Raw genomic sequence first — 17,407 nt, forward strand, 5'->3', positions numbered from 1 at the left:
ACTGTCAACTTTTGCATGTTCTCTATGTTGAAATAAACCACTTACAACAATGGCCCAATGCTGTATTATCAGTTATAACAATGCATTCTGCAGCTCGGGTCCAAAAGGTAATGGAATGTGAAATGATCGAAAAGAAAGAAGAAAGCGAGAAATCAAGCTTCTTTACCCCGCCCACAACCTAAACGGCTACTGCGTGCTCATACATAGGAGCTGTTTACAGTAGAAACCCGCTGTTACGTTCCTTTCTGATGCATTTTCCCGGCTGTTACGTCGTTTTCCGTCGGTCCCGGCACAGCTCCTATAGGGTACAATGTATTGGGAACCCCGCTGTTACGTCGTAACTGTGGGACCGTTCCCGTATGATACGTCGCGAAGTTCACTCCGAGCCGACCCAGTGAGTACCTAAGAGAGCGGCCATGATGACTTTTCACGCAGCTTGGCTTGGTTTGATCGTAACATTAGCCGCATGAGAGGTGCAAGCGACAGATACTTTCGGTTGACACAAACAAAAGCATAGCCTTCGAGATCCGTATTGCAATGATGGCGTCTATGACGTAAGTGCTCGCGAAAGCAAGGCCTTCGAGATTGGCATTTACTTATAACAAAAGCATAGCCTTTGAGATCTGTAATGCAAACATGGCGTCTATGACGTAATTACTTGTGAAAGCAAGGCCTCCGAGATAGGCATTTACTTCTGCCATCGCGTTGGCATTTATTTGTCGGAGTTGTTCGAGCTGGTTGGAGTTCACGTGGTCGTGCGCACGGTTCGCTGTTGGACTCACCGCGCTGGTCGTGCTTGCGTGTGCTTAGTTCTTTCACACCTACAGCTGTTGGTGCTAAAAAAAATCACATACATTGATTAAATTTTTGTGGATGACGGCGTCCCCCGCGTTTCTATCCGTCGACTAGACCGTGGCTGAGTGCGGCAATGTGTGCACCAGTGACAAAATTTAGGAGTTAATGGAGCCGCTTTAGGGGTATTTCTACTTTCGCGGGGCGTTCGACCGTTTACTACAAGCCATGGTAGTCCGACACTATGCCAATGGCCCTACAGTATCGCTCGGCGACACCGACGCAACCAGCGACAATTTCGCGAAGGTATCGCCATAAGCGATCGCTTGTCAGGCGTAGGCCATGGTGGCACTAGATTTATGAAAAGGATGTGAGACTGCAGGCGCTCGAAAAACTTTTCGTGCTGCTCGGACATGAGTAAAAGCACCAGGCAACGTTACACGGTTTTTTCACGCGTAAGCATTGAAATAAAATTCTGTACCACTAAATATTTTGTCATTTTTCCTGTTTTTCGGCTCTTGCGTTTCCCGTCTCTTACATTCATTTCCTACGGTCCCTTCAAAAACGTATCAGTGGGGTTTTACTGCAGTAGCCATCTCGGTATTGCCAGGGATGCATGACCTTTGGATTCACGGTATGCTTCACCGCATGGCATTATTGAATTGCGGCAAAGTTGACTTTTCAAATCCGCAACTGCCGCAAACGGATCACCTTGCGACAGCGCTGGTTAGGGCCAGCAAAATAATCGACGCGGCAGTGGGGATGGCTTCTGTTAATGCAGTTTCGGACAAGCAATTTGAGTAAAAAGTATGACAAATTAGACTTTGAAGAGTTTCAGTGTCCGAAATTTTAGACATTCTTATACACTCAAACCTCATTATAACGAAGTTACATCTTGCATGAAAATAACTTCCATTATATCCGAAATTCGTTATAAACGTATATTACTAACACTGTATGTATTGCAAGACTATTTTTCATTTACATTGACTCTTTGGGGCTTGTGGCGGTGCCATGAAGCATCTCAATTTTCAAGCACGTCCGAAAAATTTGCAGCTGCATTGTCCCTATTACTGATGTTCGTTGGCATATCCCATCCAATATCATATTTTTCTATATTCTGCCGGCCCCTATATTGCTTTTTTCATGAAATTCGTGTAAACAACTATTGGTAGATAAGAATTGGATTTTCGTGGCACTTGAGTATTGTTATAAGTGGCTTCCACTGCACTGCCAACTAGAGTCTACTGCCAACTAGAGAGGGACTAAAAGTGGCACCTATAGCTACCTTACAGGTGTGTGCTTTTTTTGTGTCAACATGCCATCTACCTCACCTTATGTGACTGTTCTGTGCCAAAGTTGTCATCCTCGTGGGCAGTTTCGGTAGTCATCTTTCCAGTCACACCTGAAGCCAGAAAGAAAGGAGGGTTATGGACAGAATGAAAACTTGACCCAAGGGCAAAAGTACCCGAGTGATCTTTAAAAATTACAAGGTATACCTTATGAGGTGCACGGTAAGGCGCACTTCTGAGAAATGTGCCTTGTGAATAAGAGGAACCACGCTTACGCAAGATTTCGTGTCACTCAATGCCAGACACTTCAGTGGCTAACACCAACAGCACTGCTAAGCAATGGTGCGATCTTGTACGCATTCCAAATAAACACGGAGGCGTGGCATTACATCCAGCCGCACGCGAATGGCCCATTTGAACCGCGAGAGACGTCACGGCTCTGCATTGACCAATCGCGTGCGGTCACGTGCGGCTGGATGTACTGCCACATCTTTGTGTTTATTTTGTAACGCGTACAAGATCGCACCACAAGTGTGCTTAGCAATGTAGAGTAGAACCCCGCTGATATGTTTTTGAAGGGACTGTAGAAAATAAACGTAAGAGACGGGAAACGCAAGAGCCGAAAAACAGGAAAAACGACAAAACATTTAGTGGTACAGAATTTTATTTCAATGCTTACGAGCAGCACGAAAATTGGCGCGCTCAGCCACGATCTAGTCGATGGATAGAAACGCGGAGCTGGGGACGGCCTCATCCACAGAAATGTAATCAACGTATGTGATTTTTTTAACACCAACAGCTGTAGGAATGAAAGAACTAAGCACACGCAATCACGACCAGCGCGGCGAGTCCGAACGCGAACCGCGCGCACGACCATGTGAGCTCCAACCAGCTCGAAGTATCGAACTCCTCCCGTCCTCCTACAAAAAACGATGATGATGAGTCTACGCCAACGCGATGGCAGAAGTGATTGCCCATATCGAAGGCCTTGCTTTTGCGAGCAATTACGTCATAGACGCCATCTTTGCAGTACGAATCTCGAAGGCGATGCATTTGTTTGCATCAATCGAAAGATCCTGTTGCTTGCACCTCTCATGCGGCTAATGTTACGGTCAAACCAGGCCAAGCTGCGTGAAAATGCACCAATGACCGCTCTCTTCGGTAGTCACTCGGTCGGCTCCGAGCGCACTTCGTGACGTATCATACGGGAACGGTCGACAGTCCGACAGTTACGACGTAACAGCGGGGTTCCCAATACATTGTATCCTATGGGAGCTATGCCGGGACCGGCGGAAAACGACGTAACAGCCGCGAAAAACGCAGCAGTGAGGAACGTAACAGCGGGGTTCTACTGTACAAGGAACGCTGTTATTCGTAGACACCAGTGTGCGTCTGGCACAGTCGGACAAAACTGTGAAAAAGCAATTGGCCAAGAATATTGATGCAGAACACACCAAGTCAAATTACAGTAAACCCTCGTTACAACGAAGTCGCTTTATTCGAATTATCGCTTTTATCGAAGTGTCACGTAGTCCCGACCCAAATGCGTGCATTTTAGACCGGATTACTCGAAGCATGTCGATAGCTTGCTCTGCTTAATGCGAAGTAACAAGTTGCAGATGCGTATTCACGGCGGCGCTAAGAGCGGGCGAGCGACCGCCCAGGCCGCCGAAGTGCCTGCGCGCTTTTTTCGTCCACGACCCGCGCCAAGCGGCCTTTTCTGCGCTGAGCGAGCAATGTTCGCGCTAGCGTTGCCGCGCTAAAGCGCGCCAGTGCAGACGGCGTGAGAGTCACCGCGGCGCCGATTCTTCGCCGCGTGAGAGTCTCCGCGGCGCGGATCTTACCCTCCTCCTCCGCGCCCTACTCCGGTACGGAGGCGACCGCCGGAGGCACTCGCTCTTTGTAAACATGCTGGCTGCTCCCTGCTACGCCACTGGCTACGCCGGTGGTGTCACGTGAGCAGTACAGAGCCAATGCCTTGGCGTGCTCCCTGGGTTTCTTCCATCCGTGTTTGGAACGCGCTCGTGCACGTGTGTTGTGCGAGGTCTGTGTGAACCCGTGGCGTTGTGTGTATGCATCGTGTGTGCTTTTAGTGACCGTCAAGTGAAAATGACACCGCCGGTGCCCGCACGGAAGTGTCTGACATTGGAGCAGAAAGTTCAGCTGATACGTGAGGTGGAAAAAGGAGGCCGGCAGAAGTCTGAAATCGCAAGACAATTCGGAATACCGCCGTCAACATTATCAACTGTTCTGAAGAATAAGAATGCCGTACTGGACGGCTTCGAGAAGAGTTTCTCAGCCAAACGAAAGCGCAACCGTGATTCTATGTATCCTGAAGTGGAAAGAGCGCTTCTCGAGTGGCTGAAAAACGCTAGAAGTGCAAACCTTCCTGTAAATGGGCCTGCATTGACCGCAAACGCTGAAGCCCTAGCCGCCCAAATGGGCAAGCAAGATTTTAAGTGCAGCAACGGCTGGCTTGAACGTTTCAAGAGACGGCACGGCGTGTCTTCAAAATCGATCGTTGGTGAGAGTGCAGCCGTGGACCGCGACGTCGTGAACGGATGGCGCAAGCATCGGCTGAGCACCCTACTTCAGCAGTATGAAGACAGAGACATTTACAACTTGGACGAGGCGACATTCTTTTACAAAATATTGCCAAAGCGCACATACACTACACCGGACGGAACCTCATCAGGATGCAAACAAAGCGAAGAACGCGTTACAGTGCTGTTCGGTGCTAACGCGACGGGGGAGGACAAGCTTCCTTTGCTGATATTAGGGAAGGCGGCAAAGCCCCGGTGCTTCCGCAACGCAACGATACCCAAAGATTGCATATTGCCACGCCCACTTCTTGTCTTGTTTTGATGTATTCGGGTTTGACCGGCAGGGACGGTTATCAACGCTCGACGCTGTCCGCGAAGTAGTGTTCTAGAAGCGTCGCGATTGTAGTAGACCGGTTTGTTAAGATTGCGCCCCGCACGCGAATGTTCCAGTTTTGTCTAGAGATAACGCCGCCACCAGCGATATTGCTGGAAAGTTCGATAGCGCCTGTATGAAAGCCGACGCGCTTGATCGCTTGTCAGTTGATCGACGGACGACGCCCTGTTCGCCGCTATCATTGTACAGCGTGTATTGCTGTAGTTCTAGTTCTCAGTTTCTCGGCCACAAGTTCGGCCAAATAAACATTTTCATCTCGGACGTACTGACTGTTGTCTTCGTCGACGTCACGACCACGTGACATCTGGTGGAGGTGCTGGGTATGATCCGGACGCCACCGCGGGACGCTGACCCAAGCCAAAGCCGAGAAGAAGACGACGCTAAGGACAACCCGGATCCTCGAACCAGCCGCCGGCAGAAGGGACTACAACCAGAGTACGGGCTCCTTCCCGAAAACACCAGGCAGCCGAAGACCGTCACATAGACCGCTGAGACGATGACAGACCCCCTGCCACCTACAACGGTAGTGATGCAACAGCCAAGGGAGCCACCGACTTTCCGTGGATCGTCGTTTGAAGACCCGGAGAGCTGGCTGGAGACGTACGAGCGAGTCGCCGCCTTCAACCACTGGGACACTGAAGAGAAACTGCGCCACGTCTACTACTACTTAGAAGACGCCGCGAAGACGTGGTTCGAAAACCATGAATCGAGCCTTCAATCCTGGGACCTCTTTCGGACGACGTTCCTTAATACCTTCGCGAGCATCGTCCGCAAGGAAAAGGCCGCTGCTTTGCTGGAGACAAGAGCACAGCTACCGAATGAGACGGTCACCATCTACACGGAAGAGATGACGCGACTTTTCCGCCTGGCTGATGCTGCCATGCCTGAGGAAAAAAAGGTCCGCTTCCTTATGAGGGGAGTGAAACAAGACCTCTTCGCAGGATTGGTGCGGAACCCACCGAAAACTGTCATCGAATTCCTAAATGAGGCTACAACAATTGAAAAATCCCTCGAGATTAGGACGAAGCAATACAACCGCTCAACCCTGTCGACAGGCTACACCGAAGCGCACTCGCTAGGCACCGACGACCTACGGGAAACCATCAGAGCGATAGTGCGGGAAGAGCTGCGCAAGCTGTTGCCTTCAGCGCAGCCTCAAGTGGATTCAATCGCCGACGTGATCCGCGAGGAAATCCAGCAGTCGCTGGGCACCCCCGATGCAGCGCAGCCGCAGCTGCAAGCAATGAACTATGCTGCAGCAGCCCGACGCAACGCCCCCGCTCCTCGTCCACGTCAAGACGCCGCGCCGCCGCAGCAGTTCGGCCGCCAGACGCCGCCGCCGCCAACACCACCAACGCCCTACCGTCCTCCTGTCACCCAGCGCTATGCCCCGCGCTACGCCCCAAGGAAGACCGACGTTTGGCGCACCCCTGACAACCGCCCACTCTGCTACCACTGCGGGGAGGCCGGCCATACCTACCGCCGCTGCCAGTACCGTCAGATGGGGCTACGCGGATTCGCCGTCAACGCGCCGCGCCCGCAACCAGGCGAACGGCCTCGCGACATCGACGACTACCTCACAGGAACACAGTGGCAAGAACGACGATCTTCCCGCTCGCCGTCGCCCGGCCGCTACATGTCACCGCACCGCCGGCAGTACACTGGCCCAAACCGGGGCCGGTCGCCTAGCCCGTATCCGGAAAACTAAGGGCAGCAACCGATGGAGGTGCGGTTGCTGCACGACGAAATGCCGAAGATCCTCCGCGGCCGCCGACCACGACAACGCGAGGAGACCTGCAGAACACGACGCGAAGCAGACGAAGTCCTGCCGATGAAACCTCGCGGACCGAAGTAGACCTGACGACGCAACGGGGAAGCAGCGGAACAAACCGACGTAGCCGTGACCCCACGCCACGACCTAACTGCAACGCAAGACGACGAACTAGCGACCTCGATGTTCTTATCGACGGCCACAGCATCACAGCTCTCGTCGACACCGGAGCCGACTATTCTGTCTTCAGTGGACCGTTCGCCACCAAGCTGAAGAAAGTAAAGACCGCTTGGAGTGGACCCGAAATCCGGACAGCTGGAGGCCACCTGATAACGCCGATTGGTGTCTGCACGGTGAGAGTCACCATCAATAACCGGACTTATCCTGCGAGCTTTGTAATCCTACAAAATTGCTCTAGGGATGTGATACTTGGAATGGACTTTCTAAGTGACCACGGCGCCGTCATCGACCTGAGATCTGAGTCGATAACGCTAACCTCAGACAAAGCGCTCCCGCCCCACGCAACGCCAGGGAACCATGCATTGAATGTGATAGAAGAGCAGGTGACCGTTCCGCCCCGCTCCAGCGTCATTATTTCCGTCGGCACCGAAAAACCTACGAACCTTGAAGGCGTCATCGAGGGCGATCAGCAACTACTCCTGAACCGTCAAATTTGCGTCGCAAGAGGTATAGCCGAACTGCGTGACGGTAAAGCAAAGGTAGTGCTGACAAACTTCAGCCACGAATATAGGCACCTCAACATTGGTACGACGGTTGCCTACATCGACGAATGTGTAGCCGCCAGCGATGCTTTCGCCCTCTTCGATGCTGCCGAACCTGCTTCGACGAATAGAGGTCCCGAACCGGATTTTGACGTCAACCCGAGCCTTCCGAAGGTCAAGCAAGACCAGCTCAAAACCCTGCTCCTGCAATACAAGGACTGTTTCTCGTCGTCATCGCGGGTCCGACAAACGCCCCTTGTTAAGCACCGCATTATAACAGAAGAAAATTCTCGACCACTCCGTCAGAGCCCCTACAGAGTTTCGACTCGAGAGCGCGACGCGATAAAGAAACAAGTCGACGAGATGCTACGCGACAACATCATCCAGCCGTCCAAGAGTCCGTGGGCGTCACCCGTGGTGTTAGTGAGGAAGAAGGACGGGACACTGCGCTTCTGCGTTGATTATCGGCGCCTGAACAAAATCACGAAGAAGGACGTGTACCCCCTCCCACGGATAGACGACACCCTGGATCGACTTCACAACGCGACGTACTTTTCATCGATGGACCTCAAGACCGGCTATTGGCAGATCGAAGTAGACGAGAGAGACCGAGAAAAGACCGCTTTTATAACACCCGACGGCCTCTTTGAGTTCAAGGTCATGCCTTTCGGTCTTTGCTCGGCACCTGCGACGTTCCAGCGCGTCATGGACACTGTACTGGCCGGATTGAAGTGGCAGACGTGCCTTGTGTATTTGGACGACGTCGTCGTGTTTTCCTCGACCTTCGACGAGCATCTCCGGCGGCTCGAGGCAGTACTTCAAGCAATCAAGGCCTCTGGACTGACCCTGAAGCCAGAAAAGTGCCGATTCGCGTACAACGAGCTCTTGTTTCTGGGCCATGTGATCAGCAAGTCTGGAGTGCGCCCAGACCCGCGGAAAACAGCGGCTATCGCCGACTTCGCGCCTCCCACCGACAAGAAGGCCGTGCGCCGATTTCTCGGCTTATGCGCCTATTACAGACGCTTCGTCAAAAACTTTTCACGCATCGCCGAACCACTGACGCTTCTCACGAAGACTAACGTGGAATTCAGGTGGGAATCGGAGCAAGTGCAAGCATTTGAGGAACTTAAACGACGCCTGCAGACGCCACCCATACTTGCACATTTCGACGATTGCGCCGACACTGAAATACACACCGACGCTAGCAGCGTAGGGCTTGGTGCCGTCCTTGTGCAAAAGACTGACGGGCTTGAAAGGGTTATCAGTTATGCTAGCCGGTCACTATCCAAGGCGGAAGCCAACTATTCCACAACAGAAAGGGAATGCCTTGCCATCATCTGGGCTACGTCAAAGTTTCGCCCCTACCTCTATGGCAGGCCCTTCAAAGTTGTCAGTGATCATCACGCCTTATGCTGGCTAGCTAACTTGAAGGACCCTTCAGGTCGTCTCGCACGATGGAGTTTGAGGCTTCAAGAATTCGACATTACCGTCGTGTACAAGTCCGGACGAAAACACTCTGACGCCGACTGCCTCTCTCGTGCCCCCGTCGACGCGCCGCCGCAAGACGACGACGATGACTGCTTCCTCGGAACTATAAGTGCCGACGACTTCGCCGAAAGGCAACGAGCCGACGCGGAACTGGGGGGCCTTATGGAGTACCTCGAGTTCAAGACCGCCGTTGTTCCGAAGGTATTCAGGCGAGGACTGTCGTCGTTTTTCTTAAGGAACGGCGTTCTCCTGAAAAAGGACTTCTCGCCACTTCGAACGGACTACCTTCTTGTCGTGCCCTCATCCTTGCGACCAGAAATCCTCCAGGCCCTACACGACGACCCGACGGCTGGACACCTCGGTGTTTCCCGCACCCTCGCCAGAATACAGGAAAAGTACTACTGGCCACGCCTTGCTGCCGACGTCGCCCACTACGTCAAGACTTGCCGAGATTGCCAGCGACGGAAGACTCCGCCGACTAGGCCAGTGGGACTTCTGCAGCCAATCGAACCACCTCACCGGCCGTTCCAGCAAATCGGGATGGACCTACTGGGGCCGTTCCCGACGTCGACTTCCGGCAACAAGTGGATCGTCGTAGCGACTGACTACCTCACCCGCTACGCGGAGACGAAGGCCTTGCCCAAAGGCAGTGCCGCCGAGGTAGCCAAGTTCTTCGTGGAGAACATCGTTTTGCGTCATGGCGCCCCAGAGGTCCTTATCACAGACAGAGGTACCGCCTTTACTGCGGACCTAACTCAGGCGATCTTCAAGTACAGCGAGACGAGCCACCGCCGCACCACCGCCTACCACCCGCAGACCAATGGCCTCACCGAGCGTCTAAATAAGACCATCGCCGACATGCTCGCCATGTACGTCGACGTCGAACACAAGACGTGGGACGCCGTCCTTCCGTACGTGACCTTCGCGTACAACACGGCCGTACAGGAAACGACGCAGATGACGCCATACAAATTGGTCTACGGACGAAGCCCGGCAACGACGCTCGACGCCATGCTACCAAACGTGACCGACGAGGAAAACATCGACGTGACCACCTACCTACAGCGCGCCGAAGAAGCACGACAGCTCGCCCGCCTACGGATAAAGAACCAGCAGACGACTGACAGCCACCGCTACAACCTTCGACGACGCCACATGGAATACCAACCCGGTGACCGTGTATGGGTATGGACGCCAATACGCCGACGAGGACTTAGTGAGAAGCTTCTTCGACGATACTTCGGACCATACAGGGTACTTCGACGCCTCGGCGCACTCGATTATGAGGTTGCCCCTGACGGCATTACGAACTCTCAGCGGCGCCGTGCGCGACCTGAAGTCGTCCATGTCGTGCGCCTTAAGCCGTTTTTTGCGCGTTAGCGAGCCTGGGGACTCTATTTTTTTCTTCGTTATTGTAATTTATTTGTGTATGCACTTGTTTTGTTTTGTTCTTTTTTCTCTTCTATGTTCTTTCATAAGCATCGGGACGATGCTTTTTCAGAGGGGGGCAATGCCACGCCCACTTCTTGTCTTGTTTTGATGTATTCGGGTTTGACCGGCAGGGACGGTTATCAACGCTCGACGCTGTCCGCGAAGTAGTGTTCTAGAAGCGTCGCGATTGTAGTAGACCGGTTTGTTAAGATTGCGCCCCGCACACGAATGTTCCAGTTTTGTCTAGAGATAACGCCGCCACCAGCGATATTGCTGGAAAGTTCGATAGCGCCTGTATGAAAGCCGACGCGCTTGATCGCTTGTCAGTTGATCGACGGACGACGCCCTGTTCGCCGCTATCATTGTACAGCGTGTATTGCTGTAGTTCTAGTTCTCAGTTTCTCGGCCACAAGTTCGGCCAAATAAACATTTTCATCTCGGACGTACTGACTGTTGTCTTCGTCGACGTCACGACCACGTGACAATATACAGAAGCAACAGACGAGCTTGGATGACCGCAGCCGTTTTCGAAGAGTATGTGCGCCTGCTCGATCGAAAGTTTAGGGCAAAGCAAAGGCGTGTGCTTTTTGTTATCGACAACAGCCCTAGCCATGGCAAGATTGAAAATCTGCAAGCGATCACTTTGGAATTTCTACCAGCGAATACGACCGCGATATTGCAACACATGGACGAAGGCATTCTGAGACAACACGAAAGTTATACCGGAAGAGTCTTTTACAACGGATGCTCGTTGCGTGCGATGCCAACAAGGGATACAGCGTCGACTTACTTGGAGCAGTGCATTTACTATGCCATTCATGGAAAGAACTGGCACCTGCAAAGATTGCAAACTGCTTTGCACATGCCGGATTTTCCCGGTCGCATGCAGAAGACATTAATGACGACTGCGAGGACTGCGACGATCTCTACGAAGCTGTGAACAGCATCGTTGGTGGAGATCTGGAAGGCAACTTTGAATCATTTGCGATGGCTGATGCAGATGTACCCGTCGTTGCCCCAGCTACGGATGCCAAAATAGTCGACTTGCTTGGAGGCCCTGATGAGGAAGAAGAGCCGCTAGACAAACAGCCTCGCGAAATACCAACAGTGGCACAAACGCAGGAGATCCTCCGTCTGTTGCGAAATAGAGTGGAGTGCGCGGGCGGCGACCACGACCTCATAATTTGCCTGAACAAACTGGAGCGGGCACTCCTCGCGCCCAGCCGAAGCACCCGACAAAGCCAGCTGACTGACTTTTGTGTGCGTGAATAAAGGTTTGTTTCAATGAATACCACTTCTGCGAAGTTGTCATGGCTAATTTAGCTGTACTTGCTGAGCTTTTATGGGGCAGTCGTGCATATCGAATTACCGCTTATATCGAATTTTTTTGCCGTCCCGTTGACTTCCGTTATAACGAGGGTTTACTGTACTTTTGTAGACTTCAAGTACTTATCACGCAGACTGCTATGTCTCCCGTATGCTGCAAATATGTTACAAGCACCTGCAAGGCGAAATCTTAGTATGATTCTACAGATTATAAGGAACATTTTAGAAGGTATAAAACAAGGTACGATCTCGAGAAAGTTGTATTGGGAACAAAAAGAATTCTAGCCATCAGATCCACTAAGCCTATCGCAGTTTGGGTCAGGTAGCGTCTGAAATATGTCTGTTACAACATGTTTCTGGCTCCGAAATCGTATCCAGTGCTTACAGCATACAAGAGCACAGCCTTGGCAATTTGTGCACTGTGCACGAGGAATAGTGCCACTTGGGGCGTGAGGCACCACAGTACTGTCCAAGCTGCATGAGCCAAGCTCTTCAAAAACTGTAGAGGCACTAGATTTATTTAGAAGAAATGTGTAGTCAAGTGATCATGGCGAGAGTCACAAAATATTCCAGGTGCTTGAAAATTGCCTTGTGCCGATCAGTTGTGAAAAAATGCACCAGCCAATGCTGCACATACTTTTTTTAATCAAGAGTGAGCACGGAAATAAGATAGTGTGCATTTCACTGCAATTGCTCCTTTTGAATTTTTCCCGTTTCCCGGCTACTACATTTTTATTTTACAATCCCCCCAAAAACATTATCAGCAGGGTTTCTGCTATACTCAGGAAATAATTTGGAGACAGATGGACTATAAAACAATGTGAAACTAAAGTTTAGCGAGTGTGAAACACATAATTTGGTACCCTACACGGCTGTTGATGAGCACAGAAAGAAGGCAAACCAGCTCACCTGAGATCTTGTAAAGGAGGTCACCCAAGAGCTGTACAGAAGAGTACCGGATGCGCCAGTTGTCGTCAAAGAGCCCCTTCTCCAGCTGAGGCAGCAGCAGGGTCATGGCCGTGTCTGCATACATGTTCACCATGCGCTGGCCAGCCCTCAGTGCCGTCTCTCGCACATACTCGTTCTCATCTGCTAGTGCCTGTAACGTGCAATATGCAGATGGCATCAGTGTAAGCTACACAGAGGTAACCTATGTGACCTGCCACTGTACCATCAGGGGCGACATTACAGGCACTCGAAATAAAAAATAAATAAAACCCAAATGTAATATGTGACAGTGAGAAAAAAAAAGTGGTATTGTTATCAAGGGCTCCCAATATGGGAGCGAGTTCATTTATCGTCATTTCAAAAGGAACTTTCTTCGGGTGGCATGCTCAGGTGAACAATAACAAAGATAGTTTCAGCAAAACTTTGCATGACTTCGCACCAAATGCACCTGGGACAATGTTTCTGGTACCACGCCAAGCTCACTTCTAGAACTGGCACAGTACTAAGAGTGCTGTTGCCTGCTTAAGGGGACAGGGTAAGCAAAAATATTGAAAAAAATCATTTTTCTCTTTTTGTGCAATTTGAAATCTGCGGCCTTTTCTGAACCAGAATCAGTCATTCGTTTGTTCCAGCGCGACTTCTTTTTCTGTAAAAATGACATATTTCGAAACCTCTGCGACGGCCTGACACGGACCCCTTCCTTGCGCTTCACCGAATGCACACGTAGGCAGCTAAAAACGCGCCGAAATGAGGGGGACTAATTTTTTGACAAGTTTAGTGGGAATGAGATTTGGTCTGACAACAAGTGCTTCATGAGACGAGTTCATGTGTAGCCGAAAGCAGTTTGCGCGCGTTTTTTTTTTTTTTTTCACGTGTTTGCGCGCGTCGCTCGTAGAGTTATCTGTTTTCGGTTTTCAACCTGGTGCGATGCCAAGATCGAAGAAGGTGTTTAGGAAACGCCGCTTCTACGGCAATCACATATACGCCACATGGCATCAACGCATACCAATATATCCCACGGCCTTCGCCCGAAGGACGCCGACACCTAGTGCAAATTCAACAAAGCCCAGTTGAGTGGTGAACCATACGTTCACAAAGAACACCTTCCAGCATCTGTTCTTGAGGCTGTTACGCGAATTTATCAGCAACTTGCTAATCCCGAATTACTTGCTAAATGCCTCCATGGGAAAACTCAAAATCCCACCGAGTTGTCTAACAATGTCATGTGGGTGCGCGCTCCAAAAAACGTGTTTCACAGACGCCAAACATCAAAAATACGCACTCTTGATGCTGTGCTCACTTTTAATGATGGCAATAGAGCCGATGTGAATGTTTGAACTCCTTTGGAATTTGGCCACGGCGCTACACAGTGCAGGGCCTACGTACCCTTGACCTCCGCTGACAGTACTTCGCAGACACGGGTGCACAGGAAGCGACAAAGGAGGCTCGCCAGGCAAGACGCCTCAACACAAAAGAAAAAGTGATATTGGTGATGCGTATCTGGCTGGTGCCTATTGAAAGGGTCCTTTAATCGGCGGTTATTTAGTGGTACTTTGAAATAAAGCACATTTTCCACTTCAAACGCGATTATCTCAAAACATGCTTTTTTTGTACTCTTGTTCCTTTATCTCAGCAACCGCTGTATCTAGGAACATAGATTTCGGCCAGTAATTAGAGTACGTGCTAGGGAATATACTGAAGCAGAATTATTCTTGTGTGAGGAAGTTCTTTTCTTCAACACGACATATAATACCTATCACGGAGGGCTAATGACGTAGGTGAAGTAAAAAATTTACAAAAAACGAGCATTAAAATTTTCAGTGCTAAATCTGCTTCAGTAAGAAAAGGAAAGATTTATCCTCACAATGATAGTAAAAGAATTACTGTAACTCTTGTGGTTATAGAGGAAAAGGTACATAAAGTTCGCCTAAAATACATGGCGGGTATAGGGCTTACCCTGTTCCCTTAATTAAAGGATTCCATACCAGGAAGAGCAGAGTCTTGTGAAAGTGAGACTATGTTTGAAGGTGATCACCTAAGAATGAAGTCATCTTCCGTGCTGTAAAACTCGCTTGAGATTTTAGCACTTTTATAAAACCTCATAACCATTTTACTGGGAGGTTGTTCTAGGCCTCGTGATGAAATGGTAGGTCTAGCGTGGCTTTAGTGGTGATGAAGTGTCAAACACACTGCGTCACCATAGGCCGAACAGAGCAAAAGTGCAAACGTTACTTCAGTTCCACTGAGCACTTGTATCAGTGAAAACTGCATCGATTTCAACCAGGAACAAGTCCTGGCTTTGGATTACTTGTCTATGGATTGGACCGAAACTTAAGCATGAAAGTGTGCTAACATAATGCTAAAATCAAGGGATTTAGAACATTGCTTCAATACGACTGGTTTTTGCAATTATTCGAATGTAGTTCGAAGGTCAACTTCAAATAAAGAAAATTTTGAAAAAATCTCACTTGAGAAGACAGTAAATACAGATACAGTAGTTCAAGAGGTATAGACAAAACTGGATGTACAGAACTGTTCGCTGTATTTGAAAGTTGTAACTCCTCCTTGGATATTCCGTGAACAGTATAGCACTGTGCCAGACGTATATTGAACTACTGTTCACCTAAATATTCAATATATCGAATGCTGCATTGCACTGTGTCCCTGCAAGTGCACTTCTCCTAAATTCCCATGATCCCTTCTTGCATCACTGGACATATGTAAGCAAATGAAATAACACTCTATTGTATTTACTCGACAGCCACATTGCCTCATAAATGTGAAACACACCTCACGATTAGACAAGTGCACCTTACAAGAAAGCATAGATGAAAGGTGAATAGCATAAGCAAAATTTTACGCTACTGATGCAGCCAGAGAATGATTCAATAAAGTTCTAGAGCTGTGTGAATAGCAAAATTTTGAGTGCGAAGTGAATTCGAATAATAATAAAGTTTGAATGTGAACTGAATCGAATAATTTTTCTAATATTTCTCAACTACTTTGAAGTGAAATTACAGACAAAAAATTGCAGAGGGTCTCTAAGCATATTCTAAATTATATTATATAAAATTATAGCTCCGCAATGGCACCTCCGGGCACTGCCATTTTGGGCTCGTCGGAAAGAGCATTTCTCCATCTTCAAAACTTCCCCGCTTCAGCTAGGTCCTCCATTCAGAAACAAGCGTAGAAAAAGCAAATGTTTAAAGTTTGTTTCGAGGTCTCCCAATGGCTGCGTCCATGATGTTGCTGCTCCGGCACACCTCGCCATTGGTCCAATGCTCGCTCTGGGAGAACATCATCTGCTGCTTGCACGTCGCGAGGTCACGGCTGTATAAAATCTCACTACATAGTGATTGCGTTCGCACTCGTTCTGAGTTCACATGTAGACGATCATTTAGAACGTAATTACGCTTTAGTTTGGCAGCTGCAAGCGGAACCACAATCATCAAATTACGATAGTGCCTCGTGCTCGTTGCGAACATCGCAGACGCGCATCTCGGACTAATTTGTGGGACCCCGTGGTTAGAGGTTCTGCCTTGTCAGAACTTCTGACCTCGTGATGAAGGCCACCACTGGAGGACTCTTTGTACTCACGATTGAGCATGATGTACTTAAAAACATCGGGCACCGCGGCCACGCACATCGCGACTGAGCATGCTGCTCGAATCGTGGCTAGGCTTAACTCGCGCTAGTTGCGGCTTTTTCGTGAAGGCGAAGAAGCTGTAATGTGCCTCGTCGCAAGCAACAAATCGCATCGCCCGCTAGCTCCTCAGAATCGTGGATGGGCACTTGACGCCTCGGCAGTGGACCCCCCGGACAAGCTCGTTGCACGGCGACCGCTCGGGAGCATCGGTGGAAGCAGCTAGCAGCTTCGCACGTCGGCGCCCCAAAACGCAAGACCAAGCACACTGCATGCCGATTTATCGTCATTATATTTATTTTCCATAATTGTAAACCATTATATTTATTTTCCGGAGGCTCGAACAGTTCAAATAGTAAAATTGCGGTGCGAATCGAATCAAATAGCAAGTACTATTCGAAAAATATTCAGAGTTCAAATATTCGCACACCCCTGATAAATTCCTGTTTTTTTGCAACCTCAAATAACTGCCCGAGACATGGGACCTACTTTAAGCTTTGGATTAGCGATATATTGAACTATTTCACGATCCCCCTCAATTTAGTTAAATCCAGGCTCAAGTGCAGTGGAGAACAAATGAAAAAAGCTGGACTGACCTTGAGAATGGGGTTGATGATCTGCGAGATGTAGGGAGTGAACTCCTCTGGAAGACACCTGGCATGTAAATGAACATCATGACATAGCCGGCCTTGACGTGCGGTGCTATGTCTGTCCGTTCGGCGGTTGAGATGATCTCTGGCATCAGCGTCTGTAGCTTCTCCACGCCCAGGCCTTCCGAGCACTTCACTCAGGCCTTCACCACCACAGAAGGAATAGAAAGAGAGTTCACGTCAATAAACAAATTCATAGTATTATGTGCCCTAACTGGCAATCTAATTATGAGGCATACCAACTGCGGGTGTGTTTATTACGCTCGGTCCCCATTATGGCAATGGCCTTGCGGCTCTCTGTTTGTGGCAGAGAATCAAACAGTAACGTCACTCAGCAGTGTAACGTGCTGGCTGCTGAGCTACCATGGGGGGTAGAGAAGCAGAGTGCAGTTACACTCTACGACATA

At 49.8% G+C, this 17,407-nt stretch overlaps 1 protein-coding gene across 1 annotated transcript in view; it reads right to left on the minus strand.

The window, feature by feature from the left end:
• Window positions 1-17,407, minus strand: part of LOC119406319 (uncharacterized) — an 89,998-nt gene that overhangs the window by 37,086 nt on the left and 35,505 nt on the right. Inside the window, exons 13-15 of the mRNA XM_049420044.1 lie at window positions 16,947-17,143; window positions 12,669-12,858; window positions 2,127-2,197 (exon numbers count right to left, since the gene is read on the minus strand). Of these exons, the coding sequence (XP_049276001.1) occupies window positions 2,127-2,197; window positions 12,669-12,858; window positions 16,947-17,143 (458 nt within the window). The remainder of the gene's footprint in view (window positions 1-2,126; window positions 2,198-12,668; window positions 12,859-16,946; window positions 17,144-17,407) is intronic.

This window comes from Rhipicephalus sanguineus, chromosome 10 (assembly GCF_013339695.2).
Source record: "Rhipicephalus sanguineus isolate Rsan-2018 chromosome 10, BIME_Rsan_1.4, whole genome shotgun sequence".
NCBI classification, from domain to species: Eukaryota; Metazoa; Arthropoda; class Arachnida; order Ixodida; family Ixodidae; genus Rhipicephalus; species Rhipicephalus sanguineus.